Consider the following 13,381-nt stretch of genomic DNA (forward strand, 5'->3'; position numbering starts at 1 on the left):
AGTCATCAAACGCTCTCATTTGCATCTTTAATTACATAAAGCGGCCTCAGAATGTCTTTTAAAAATATTTGTAGTCTTCTATCAGACTAGTGGAGAGAAAAGATCCAAAGCACAAGATTTAAACGTTTATAAAGGAGTTCAGAAACATGTTGATGTAAATCAAAACTGCCGTATGGTCAAGCTGATAATAATAGTGGTTAGCTGAATGCTGGACTCTGATTGGCTGGTGAGCATTCTGAAGCGTGACTATTTTCACCTACACAATATTCCAGATGAATTTCATTAATTTAAGCGCATTCACCTTAACAGATTATCATTTTACTGTAATAATAATAATACAAATCTTAAATTCTTTTAGCATTTGTTGTATCGATTATGGGAAGGCCAGTGCAAAGAAAGATTTTTTTATTATTATTTTATCCCTGTTATTGGCATATTTTTATATTAATTTAGAAATAATAGCACATGTTACTACCATCTTAATTATCAGCTCCTCTAACTTATTTTAAAGCTTCTCAAAAACTCAAGCGATGCACGCATTGATCTCTTTAATAAAAATAGTCAATAAGAAATACATATATACAATAAACAACATCCAGCAATGATCACGCTCAACTAAAACATGAATAAAGCCCTGATTTCACTTTAATAGAGCAGCAGAAAACAAAACTGTACATAATAGAAGCAATATGCTTAAAAAGAAACACACACACACACACACACACACACACTTATGGCTTCATTCCCATTTGTAGACCTTGATCATCTTCTCGGTCAGAGACGCCAGAAAGCTGCTCTGGTTGGCCTCAAACGGGCAGATGTCCAGAACGGGCAAATCCGCGGGCATCTTCTGCAGCAGAGCACCGGTGCCCGCGTCCCACACCTGAGGGAGGGAAACAATACATTAAAACAGTGTATAACACACACAGATATCAGACACACACACACACACACACACACACACACACACACACACACACACACACACACACACAGGGTGCACTCACCATGGTGGAGTTGGTGGCCTCGTCTCCCGCACACACCAGCGCTGCTCCTCCGCCCGCCGGGCTCCTGAACACACAGTTCTTGGTCAGCAGTTTGCAGGAGGAGCCGGCGCTGAAGGTCTGGACGGGGGAGCAGGAGCAGACGGAGGACTGGAGATCCACCTGAGGAGTTCTGCTCAGCTCCATCAGCACACAGCGCAGAGACGGGTTCAGGCGACCTGCGCACACAGAGAGACACACTCAGGTTTGGGTGGTGTATGAGGACTGCCCATAGACATGATCACACCAGCAAACACCAATCAGAGAAGAGGAAGAGCTGTGGGAGTGTGTGTGTGTGGGTGTCTATGTGTTTGAGTGGGTGTCTATGTGTTTGAGTGTGTGTGTGTGTGTGTGCGTCGATCTCTGTCTGAGTGTATCTGTGCTTGTGTGAGTCTGTGTGTTTGTGTGAGAGTGCGTGTGTCTGAGTCTGTGTTGCTCTGTGTTTGGGTTAGTGTGTGTGTCTGTGTGTTTGTGTAAGGGTGTGTGTCTGTGTGAGTGTGTTTGTGTGAGCATGTCTGTGTGAGTGTGTGTCTGTGTTAGTGTTGCTCTGTGTGTGTCTGAGTGTGTGCGTGTGTGTGTGAGTGAGTGTGTGCGTCTGCATTTGTGTGTGTGTCTGTTTGTGTGAGTGTGTCTGTGCAAGTGTGTGTGTGTGTGTGTCTGAATGTGTGTGTGTCTGTGTTTGTGTAAGTGTGTGAGTCTGTTTGTGTGAGCGTGAGTGTGTGTGTCTAAGTGTATGTGTGTGATTGTGTGTGTCTGTGAGTGTGTGTGTGTGTGTGTGTGCGCCTGCATTGTGTGTGTGAGTGTGTGTTTGTCGGTGTGTCAGTCTATTTGTGTTGCTCTGTGCGTGTCTGCGTTTGTGTGGGTGTGTGTGTCTGTGTGTGTGATTGTGTGTGAGTGATTGTGTGTGTGTGTATGTCTTTTTGTGAGTGTGTGTGTCAGCATTTTTGTGTATGTGTGTGTGTCTGTGTGAGTGTGTTTCTTTGTTTGTGAGTGTGTGTCTGTTTATGCGAGTGTGTGTGTGTGTGAGTGTGTGTCTGTTTGTGTGAGTGTGTTTGTGTTTGTTCAAGCGTGCCAGTGTGTGTGTCTATGTTTTTGTCTATTTGTGCGTCTGTGTGTCTTTATGCGAGTGTCTGTTTGTGTGCGCACGCGACTCTGTGTGTGTGTGTGTGTTTGTGTTTATGTGTGTGTGAGGTGTGTGAGAGTGCATGTCTGTGTGTGAGCTTGTTTGTGTGCTCATGTTTTTGTGAGTCTGTCTGTTTGTCTGTGTGTGTGTCTGTGTGTTTGTGTCTCTGAATGTGTTTGTGTGGGACTTGGTGTTTGTGTAAGGGTGTGTGTTTCTCTGCGTGTGCGCGAGAGTGTATTTGTGTGTGTGAGTGTTTACCTGGTCTGTAGGTGACGAGGCAGTGTCTGCTCTCCGCCTCCGCCTGTATGTGTGTGCAGTTCCCCGACTCCAGCGGGAGGATGTGTGGTGTGTGTGTGTTGTCGTTGTGTCGCTCCCAGAAGCATCCACCCTCCAGCGTGCCGGCGATCACACCTCCACACGGAAAGGAGGAAGAGGTGGAGGAGTGCGGGATGTAGGAGAGAGACACCACCGGACAGCTGAGGAACACACACACACACACACACACACACACACACACACACACACACACACACACACACACACACACACACACACACACACACACACAAAGAATTACGAAGCTAATTTTTCATCACCTGCACATGCAAACCATATAAGCGTGTGTGTGTGTGTGTGTGTGTGTGTGCGAGTTGTACCTGGAGCGCAGCGGGCGCAGCTCCTGCACGTGTGTACTGGTGTCTCGCGTGTCGTACACCAGCACAGATCCGTTACTCAGACCAGCGTAGATGTAGTTGTTGTTATCGTGACACCAGCAGCAGCTCCACACCGGCCGGCCAGTGTTATAGGCCTGAACCACTGTATTGGTCATCAAACTGTGGAAAACAAACACCCACGTCAACCACACCGTCAAAAACACCAGAACCAGAGAGAAACAACCCAATAATCACATCATTTTAGACATACACACAGACATTACACTGCATTTTAAATCCCTTTCATCAGGTTATTAATACATTTAGCCCATGCTTTTACACACACAGTTGCTATTTAGTTAGTAATGTGTCAAAAACAACACGCAAACACATTTAAATCCTACAAATAAAAGTTCTTTCTAGTTTTTTTGCTGCACTGAAGTGTAGTTGGAGCTTCATATGATTACAGCTGAAGCAACACTGATGATTTTAACTAAGTTTTCTCTGAGATTTGACCTAAATATCTTCATTTGTGGGAATTGAAACCACGTGAGTGGATGTAATTGAAAGCAGAATTAGATTTTAGTCTGAATTAACACTTTAATGTGAGCTCAGACACGGCTCCAGCATCCGAGTGTGTGACCTGGTGAGCTTGATGGTGTTGTCGAGCGCCGCAGACAGCAGTAACCCGTCCTGCTGTTGACTGAAGGCCAGGCCGCGGATCTGCTTGGAGTGAATGTGGACGTACTGAGAGGCTTTCAGAGTCGCAGTGCTGATCTTCTTCACACCGAAGCCTGAGGAGACGCAAGCATCAGACACATGAGCCACACATGCAGAACGTGCTGAAAATTACCTGCAAACTCCTGCAGAGAGATCATGTGTGAACAGACCCCTTTAAAAACACCAGTACATAACCAATCAGAGAGCTCTGTATAGGAGTGCAACAATACAGTTATTACGCTTCAGGACGGGGTTTGGGGTCCGTTCTTCGTACCTCGCTAAAATGATCTAAGATTATTTGGCAGATGCTGGATCTTTTAATCTTGATCTCTCGCTAATTTGGTTCTTCAAACAAGTTCGCGAATCAGATTAGAATGTCTGGATAAACTGATCTGAGATCGCTGCATGTGTTGTGAAGGACAGATCTATCGATCCTAGAAATCATGATCAGCAGTGCAACGATTGGCTGACGGCACAGCAGCGTAATGACATCATCTGATTAATATTCAATTATTCATGTGAGCAAAATTACATCAAATTAGCAGCAAACCGTTTATTAAATATGACACGCAATAACCTTCCACATATGTTGTGAGCTGCAGGCTTTATACTGTCATGTGTCAAGAGTATTCATCATGTATTTCAATGCATATCAGTGTATTTAGTTCTACATTTAGACAATATTGTCTATATTATTGTAGCCGTTTTTTAATCGGTGTAAAGAATAACTGGTTGTTTACAAAAGCATTTTCATATTGGTAAAGGCGTCTGCAACTATTGTGAAGCATCAAATCACCGGCATATTAACAATCAAAACATGTTTATGACTGCATAAATGTATTATTGCTTTAAAAAAAATCACATATTCTGCATTTCTATCACACAATTTGTACTAAAGCGATCTAAAAAGTTCATATCAATAAGTTTTCTCTTTGCACCACCAGGTGGCAGTATTTGTACTTTCATTTCGAGGGTGCAGATTGCATACGTTTTATTAATATGTATAACTTTATTTATTTTATTAATGACTATAACTTTATATATAGTTAAAAAATATGTACCATTTCCCAAGTGTCTATAACTACTACTGTAAGAAAATATCAGAATTCAGAACATACTTTCTGTATTATCTTTGCTTGAACTAAGCCGATCTAATCCTGTTTATATGAATTGAACCTGCTCCCGACCAGGTTTGACCTAGCAGAACTGTTGCCATGACAACAACTCTCTGATCAGCTTTGAAGAACGAAACGATCCTGGATCATGTCAAATCGTCAATATCCAAATCCAGCTAACTGAGTAATCCACGTACGAAGAACGGACCCCTGGTCACAGATTTGGTACGGTTCGTAAATAAAAACAAAAACTTTACAATACAAAATGAACACAATATAGCAAAGATAAAACTGAAATACACTGTGCTTTTAGGGTTTGTCATGCACCTAACAGCAGTTTTCAGGCTTTTAAATCTACTGAATACACATTTAAAGCTCTTTAACATTCATTATTAATCGGCTACTGAGTGTCTGATGTTGTTTGCGCTGAATCACAGTTCTGATGTTCATTCTCGAAGCGTCTGCTAGCTATTTGATTATCTAGATCTGAGGTGAACGATCTGCTGCTGCTGTCAGTACGGCGCTGAATGACACGTCACGTGTGTTTAAACTCAGATTGGCAGCATTTAACATTGAATAAAGCACATAATCAGTGCCTGAGGTGATCATGGTGTAAGTCCAGACTCGGTCCTGGAGGGCCGGTGTCCTGCAAAGTTTAGTTCCAACCCCAATCGGACACAGCTGGCCTAGCTAATCAAGCTCTTACTAGGCAGTGAAACATCCTTGCAGGTGTGTTGAAGCAAGTTGGAGCTAAAATCTGCAGGACACCGGCCCTCGGGGACTGAGTTTGGACCCCCCTGGTCTTAGTTTATGCTGCTGTATATAGAACTAGAAACCAAAATAGAGACAAATTCTTATATCATCTTAAATGGTTAGCATAGGAACTATTTTTAAACAGAACAGACAGCTTTAGTCTCTTGTTTCAGCACTGCGTCTTGCGTGTGCTACCTGGCATCAGTGTGGCCTGTGGAGACGGCTGAGACGCCAGCAGACACCCGAGTGGCTCACAGTGAGCCAGAACTCGACTGCCGCCCGTCTGAGACACCAGAACCGCCTTGGAGAAAACATAATGCCCAGAATCCTGCCTCTGAGATGAGGACAGAGACGCCGCCTGAGACGAGCCCGCTGACGCCTGCGCTTTCCACCGACGCAGCTCCTGAAATACACAGACAGACACACACACACACATCTGAGAACTGGAAAAGCTGATGATGATGATGATGATGATGGACTAAACAGAGAGGTGTATATAAGCCAACCTCCCATGATAATACACTCACTTTAATATCTATTCAATTCATACGAGTAGATCTGATCTTCTCTGCTAAACAGCACTTGGGAAATATTTAAGACAGAATTCAAATATCCCAGCAGGGCTGCTGATTTCATCTTCCGCTGTAATGAACGTGTTGACGCACCTCGACTTCTTTGCGCAGCCGCGTGTTTTCATCCACCATGAGCTGCAGCTGCTGCCGACACTGAGCCACCTCCAGCTGCTCCATCCTGCGAGAGCCCTGCTCCAGCTCCAGACGACTGCACACAACCAGCAACATAAACATCATCAGCTCTGCCTCCAGCCAACTATACTGATGCGTTCCATCACAGCTAGTCACAAATAAACCCCCATCATCGTCATCTTGATGGTCTTCAGTGAGCGTGAACGCACCTCTTGAGCCGCACCTCCTCTGTGTTGTCCAGCGCCTTCAGCCTGCGCGCGTACAGGAAGATGATCTGAGTTTTCTTGGCTGGTTTATTACACTGAAAACACACAACAACACCACTAATATAACCCAGGATCCTCTGTCAGTGTCAGGGCATCTACAGAGAGCCACCAGTTCAGTTTCAGCCGTTGTGATACCTTATTTAATACAAGCGTATATGAAATACAGGACCATGCAATGAAAATGCACATGCATACACAGTGTTCAGCATAACTGAGCCGAGCGCTCACAGAACTCGCACTTTCATTCATTTTCTTGTCGGCTTAGTCCCTTTTAGAGGTCTGCATTCCCCCGGGCGCCGCAGGACCCGACCAGATTTCTGCGGCGCAGGAATAAATTTCTGAATAAATCGCGGGAGCGGTCGGTAACGGGTTTAATTTGGGACGGGAGCGGGCTATTAGGATAATGTAGGATATAAGGATATAGTAGGATATAGCTATGCGAATGAGAGAGAGAGAGAGCTTTGCCTGTGTGTGTGCTTGGTGCTGTGTGAGTGTGTTAGTGCACGAGAGAGAGAGAGAGAGAGAGAGAGAGAGAGAGAGAGAGAGCTTTGTCTGTGTGTGTGTGCTTGGTGCTGTGTGTGTGTTAGTTCGCGCAAGTATGAGAGAGAGAGCTTTGTCTGTGTGTGTGTGTTAGTGTGCGCGCGTATGAGAGAGAGAGAGAGTTTTGTCTGTGTGTGTGCTTGGTGCTGTGTGTGTGTGTGTGTGTGTGTGTGTGTGTGTGTGTGTGTGTGTGTGTTAGTGCGTGCGCGTGCGTATGAGAGAGAGTTTTGTCTCTGTGTGTGTGTGTGTGTTAGTGCGCGCAAGTAAGAGAGAGAGAGCTTTGTCTGTGTGTGTTAGTGCGCGCAAGTATGAGAGAGTTTTGTCTGTGTGTCTGTGCTTGGTGCTGTGTGTGTGTTAGTTCGCGCAAGTATGAGAGAGAGAGCTGTCTGTGTGTGTGTGTTAGTGTGCGCGCGTATGAGAGAGAGAGAGTTTTGTCTGTGTGTGTGCTTGGTGCTGTGTGTGTGTTAGTGTGCGCGCGCGTATGAGAGAGAGAGTTTTGTCTGTGTGTGTGTGTTAGTGTGCGCGCGTATGAGAGAGAGAGAGTTTTGTCTGTGTGTGTGCTTGGTGCTGTGTGTGTGTGTGTGTGTGTGTGTGTGTGTGTGTGTGTGTGTTAGTGCGCGCGCGCGTGCGTGCGTATGAGAGAGAGTTTTGTCTCTGTGTGTGTGTGTGTTAGTGCGCGCAAGTAAGAGAGAGAGAGCTTTGTCTGTGTGTGTTAGTGCGCGCAAGTATGAGAGAGTTTTGTCTGTGTGTCTGTGCTTGGTGCTGTGTGTGTGTTAGTGTGCGCGCGCGTATGAGAGAGAGAGTTTTGTCTGTGTGTGTGTGTGCTTGGTGCTGTGTGTGTGTTAGTGCGCGCGTATGAGAGAGAGAGTTTTGTCTGTGTGTGTGTGCTTGGTGCTGTGTGTGTGTGTGTGCTTGGTGCTGTGTGTGTTAGTGCGCGCGTATGAGAGAGAGAGTTTTGTCTGTGTGTGTGTGCTTGGTGCTGTGTGTGTGTGTTAGTGCGCGCGTATGAGAGAGAGAGCTTTGTCTGTGTGTGTGTGTGTGCGCTTGGTGCTGTGTGTGTGTTAGTGTGTGCACGCGCGTATGAGAGAGAGAGTTTTGTCTGTGTGTGTGTGCTTGGTGCTGTGTATGTGTTAGTGTGCGTGCGCGTATGAGAGAGAGAGCTTTGTCTGTGTGTGTGTGTGTGCTTGGTGCTGTGTGTGTGTTAGTGTGTGCGCGCGCGTATGAGAGAGAGAGTTTTGTCTGTGTGTGTGTGTGTCTGTGTGTGTGTGTGTTTATACAGACAGCTTGGCTGTCTGGACTGTATAGTTGGGTGATTTTCGGTTTTGTTCTCCCCCGCTCTTTAGCAGGATCGGGCGCGGCGTGCAGAAACCGGGGCGGGTCGGGCAGCGGGACAACAAATTCTTAATATAAGCGGGATATATTCTTAATATATTTAGTCGGGTTCGGGCTAAAACCTGGCGGATGCGGGCGGGATTCAAAATTTAGTCCCGCGCAGATATCTAGTGCTTTTATTAATCTGGGGTCGCCACAGCGGAATGAACTGCCAACTTATCCAGCAAGTTTTTACGCAGCGGATGCCCTTCTAGCCGCAACCCATCTCTGGGAAACATCCACACACACACTCATACACTACTGACAATTTAGCCTACCCAATTCACCTGTACCGCATGTGTTTGGACTGTGGGGGAAACCGTAGCACCCGGAGGAAACCCACACGAAGGCAGGGAGAACATGCAAACTCCACACAGAAACACCAACTGAGCCGAGGTTCGAACCAGTGACCTTCTTGCTTCTTGCTGCACTACCTACTGCACCACTGCCTCACCAGAACTCGGACTTGATATAAAACTCATTTGTTTACATGGAGCGCTCTCGTTTATACTGAGCACTGTATACATGAATACACATGACCGTCTATCCATCCATCTGTCCGTCTAGCTGTTCAACAATACGGATATTTTCAACTGCCCAGTCAGATCTCTGCCAAGATATTCTAACACTAACAATCTCCCTGATGGTCATTAGAGTCAGCCATGATGGTGTTTCTTCATGATGCAGCAGGAGATGGAGGCTCACCTGTGGGCATTTGTTCCCTCCGCCCGTGAGCCAGCGGGAGATGCAGACGTAACCGAACAGGTGCCCGCAGCGCAGAGCGGCCAGGCGGTGCTCACCTGCTGTGGTCCAGGGTTCAAAACAGATGGAGCAGGACTCGCCTTCAGTGTCTGCTTCATCTGCTGCACCTGCGGGAGACGCTGCGGCCGAGCCGGAGGAGTCTGAGGATGCCTGAGACCAGGAGAAACACAACATACACACTTTACTGCGCAGACAACACACACTCTACACTGTTCACTGTGCAGAGAGCATGCGTTTCAGACAGACTCCACACTCTGCTCACCTCCACCTCTGTTTTCAGCTCTACTGCGGGAGCTTCAGCCGCTGCAGGAACACTGGGACCTGCTCACACACAACACGAACACAAACAGCTCGACAATATTACAAACACTTCTGATTTATTATGCTTTAATACAAAGTCTAGATTAGACTACTAGCTTATACTTAAAACAGAGTCAATTATTCATGAATTCATATTTATACAAGTCAGTTATTTATATATTTCTATGATCGATTATGTTAATGACATCATTTAATCAACTGTTACCTGACAGATTTCAGTCAACCAATAGTTATAGTTCATTTAAAACAGCCATGGAGACACAGCAGAGGAGATGTGCTGCTTAAATGAGGCGTGCTAATAAGAGCATTCTCAGACCTGCAGGGCTGCTGGTCTCCGCTGTGGACTGGACGCGGCTCTGGTCGGCGCTGTCGCTGGAGGCTGGCTCAGGATCAGTGCGTGTGTCCGGCGGGTTGTGCGTGTCCGGCGGGTTGTGTGTGTTCTGGAGGAGCGTCTGAATCCTCCGCACTCGCTCCGCATGAGGACGCTGACTGACAACACACACACACACACACACACACACACACAAAATGACAATCATTCCTCAATGAAAACACAACCAGAGCTATTTGTTCACTTCACACTTAAAATTGATCATGTAAAATGGTACTTAAAGGAGTTTTAAAAAGCCTTAGTGATGTCTCCAGAGTGTGTGTGTGTGTGTGTGTTTGAGCTGAGAATAGCACACAGATCATGTTCTCCAGCTCTCTGAAACTGACCATTTCAGGCTTTGATCCTAATTGTGGCATTTTGGTGACTGTCGCCTTAAATGCAAATGAGATTTAGAAGTGGGCGGAGCTACAAGTGCCTGTGTGACTATTGAGATTCAGAAGTGGGCGGAGCTACAGGCACCTATGGGACTAATGAGATTCAGAAGAGGGCGGAGCTACAGAGGCCTGTGGTACTAGCGGTGTTGTCAGTGCTGTGCATGTGTGTTGATGATCTGTCAGTCTATGTCGCTCCTGTCTCTGTGCATCTAGAACTGCACATCTATAATCCTCTGAGTCTATGCTGACGTTATCTTCAGCAGCTCAAACACTCTAATGGCTAATGGACAGACGGCTGCTTCTCACTCAGGGCTGCTGGATATGCTAATGAGATGGGGAGACGGGCTCTAGTGTTCAGTGCTGTGGTACCTGATGATCTGTCTCCTCCTGGGGGCTCGCCGCAGCGGCAGTCTGGACCGGTCCTCCGGCACGGACGCGGCGACATCGTTTTCTTCTTCTTCAGTGCTGCTGCCAGATTCAGAGACCATGACCACCTCCATATCCTCCATCCTCAGAGAAACCAGCACTGCGGTACAGACACCAACAACAATACTGCAATCATTCAATGCATGACATCACTACTTTACATGTCAATCAAACGCAAACCAGCCAATCAGCTCACCATGGACAAAATCAAGCCCCGCCCACTTTACCACAGGCAATGCTTGTGATGTCCCAAATAAAGTGGGTCTCAGATTGTACAAGAAGCACTGCGTTACATTTTCCCTGTCGTTTTTTTATAATATGAACATTTATTTCACCACAGTATATTCAATGGAGATTCTGCGCTAACCTGCTGATTCTGACGGGTACGTCCGAGTAAACGGTATTTTGTCTCGTTTTACGCTTGAGCAACTGAAGTCTGTTTAACTGATTGTATTTTAATTACATTACAACATCAATGCTGTAAACGAAACCATATCAAATAGAAAATAGTGTCAATAACCATCAGTGAGAGAAGAAACACCAACTCTGCATACACCCTAAAGCCATATATGCAGCTGTATGAAGAGGGAATTATGAGCAGGGCTGGACGTCACTTCCACCAGCAAATGTGCGCTTCATGCTGAATACGAGAGTGAAAGCATGCTGAAATATCACAGAGAGCTGTTTATCCGTCCGGGAAATTGAGCGAAGTTACCATCTGATCATTCCTTCATCTTTTAACCTTATAATATGTTGTATAAAGCCTGTTGTTGTGTTCATATCTGCACTGAAACCTTGACAGAAAGATCAACATAGATCTGCTTCATGATCTGACTGCAGGCCCGGTGTTGTGAAGAGAAATGAACGCCTGTGGTAAATGCACACGCCACCTTCATTCTCAGTCTACATTTAAAAATAATCAAAGGCCAAAACTGATTAAAACGTCGGCTAATATGATTATTATTTTGATGGATCAAGCTATTTTAAAACTAGGTTTACAAATAAATGAAAAGCTCAAATATTGACTGCAGTATAGACTGCTGTAATGAGGCCGTTACTAAAATTAGGCCTTTTGGTGACTTTTAAATGAACTGAAAACAAAATTGGTGCAGTTTTCAACTAAACCACATCTTAAACACATCACTTTAATTAATCTGACCAGTGTTGTCTTTAAAATGAATATATTTATTTATTTAAATATACATCTTCTGTAAGGGAAGGGTTCCTTCATGAAACTCACCTCAGTCATTAGTTGTCATAACTATTATTAATTTTTAAAATCAATTTAAGTTAATATATGCACATTTCAGAGGGGGTGCATTTCTTGGCACAACACTGGTTCGTCTGTCATTCCTCTATAATGTAGGCCTATAGTGCATACTTCTAGCTAAAGGTTTTTTTAATAAATTGATTATTTCAATAGATAGTTTGTTACAAAACTTGACAACTGAAATGAGGATATGTATGAGAAAGTCGGACCTCTCTGATTTATATTTTGTGATGATGTCTGTGGGTTAAAGTGTGCATTTTTGCTTATATATATATATATATATATATATATATATATATATATATATATATATACATATATATATATACATATATATACACATATATATATATATATATATATACATATATATATATATACATATATATATATATATATATATATATATATATATATATATATATATATATATATATATATATATATATGCTGAATAAAAGTGTACAATTATACTTAGCTTTTGACACTTTATTTAAAATATATGGCTAAGAAATGTCTATTAACTTATTTTTTGGTAAAACATTGGCAGGGCAAGTGAAAATCTGGGCCAGTAGACAAAAACCTTAGCATTGAACTCTGATTATAGTACATTATTACATTTACATCCATTAACATGTTAATAATATTTCATCTCAATGCTCAACAGACGTGTCACTTTCACTAAACGAATAGACACGGTCCTGATGTCCTGCTTATTTAAGATATGAAACTCATATTAATAATAATCTCCTTTTCGTTGCTGTATTTGTGATTGTAGCGTGCACTAATGGCATGAGTGACTTACAGAGTAACGTTACGAGTTTATAAAACGACCAAATTACGTTTTAAACATTAAGTAACGCTATATTTACATGGATCACCAAGTTGGTTGTTTATAAACTAGTGTCACAGACTTGTGTATGAACATAAACACTTCCTCTGCTAATGTGGTGATCATGCTAATGTTGCTAACTAACACTACAGCGGCCACACAAATAACATATAAAACACTGAGGAGGCACAGACAGAGAAACGATACCTTCTGGAGCTCTTAAGCTGATCAATATCAAGCACTTATTTCTGCTGTAAAGCGGATTGTGGCGTGATTTTAAATCATTACAAGCAAACTCGATTGATTCGTGTTAGAATTTGTGCTGCAAACACAACCGCCATAACTCGAAGCTCCGCCTCCTCCGCTCGTTCTGCTCCCTAATTTGACAGCAGATTTCAGCAGCCTGAAAGTCACCGAGTCGTTTCCGGGAATCGGTTCTTGTTTCAGTTCGTTTCAAAGTAATGACTTGTTTATCTTTGTCACTGAAGTAAGTGTTCCAGTTTGTATATCTAAATATGACCTGTCTAATCTGAATACAAGAGATAAAACTGATAAATCGATCTCTCTTGTTGCATCTGTTTTGCAAAGGATGATTCATTTAAACCGATTGAAAAGATCCGACTCAATGAATCCCGATTCATTCAAGTTGTGTAATAAGTATGTTTTGCAGTTTTGCCACGTTTAACATGACTTAGATTACACATCACTGCATGTGCT

The 13,381-nt window shown here is 43.8% G+C and overlaps 1 protein-coding gene across 2 annotated transcripts; it reads right to left on the reverse strand.

The window, feature by feature from the left end:
* Positions 1-533: 533 nt before the first annotated feature.
* On the reverse strand, positions 534-13,021 carry rfwd3 (ring finger and WD repeat domain 3). 2 transcript variants are annotated; one of them, XM_073943445.1, is made up of 14 exons: positions 12,321-13,021; positions 11,327-12,009; positions 10,506-10,919; positions 9,688-9,860; positions 9,313-9,371; positions 8,994-9,200; positions 6,321-6,412; positions 6,073-6,187; positions 5,603-5,810; positions 3,463-3,613; positions 2,823-2,999; positions 2,425-2,642; positions 1,008-1,222; positions 534-883 (listed from the first exon to the last, which is right to left on the reverse strand). In XM_073943445.1, the coding sequence occupies exons 3-14, from the start codon at positions 10,643-10,645 to the stop codon at positions 740-742; spliced, it is 1,899 nt and encodes a 632-aa protein (XP_073799546.1). In that variant the 5' UTR covers positions 10,646-10,919; positions 11,327-12,009; positions 12,321-13,021; the 3' UTR covers positions 534-739. The 2 variants fall into 2 exon arrangements, with proteins under 2 accessions (XP_073799546.1, XP_002667008.1); XM_002666962.5 differs by lacking the exon at positions 11,327-12,009 and having other exon boundaries at positions 10,506-10,662; positions 12,872-13,021.
* Between the last annotated feature and the right edge of the window lie 360 nt (positions 13,022-13,381).

This window comes from Danio rerio, chromosome 25 (assembly GCF_049306965.1).
Source record: "Danio rerio strain Tuebingen ecotype United States chromosome 25, GRCz12tu, whole genome shotgun sequence".
In the NCBI taxonomy this organism is placed as follows: Eukaryota; Metazoa; Chordata; class Actinopteri; order Cypriniformes; family Danionidae; genus Danio; species Danio rerio.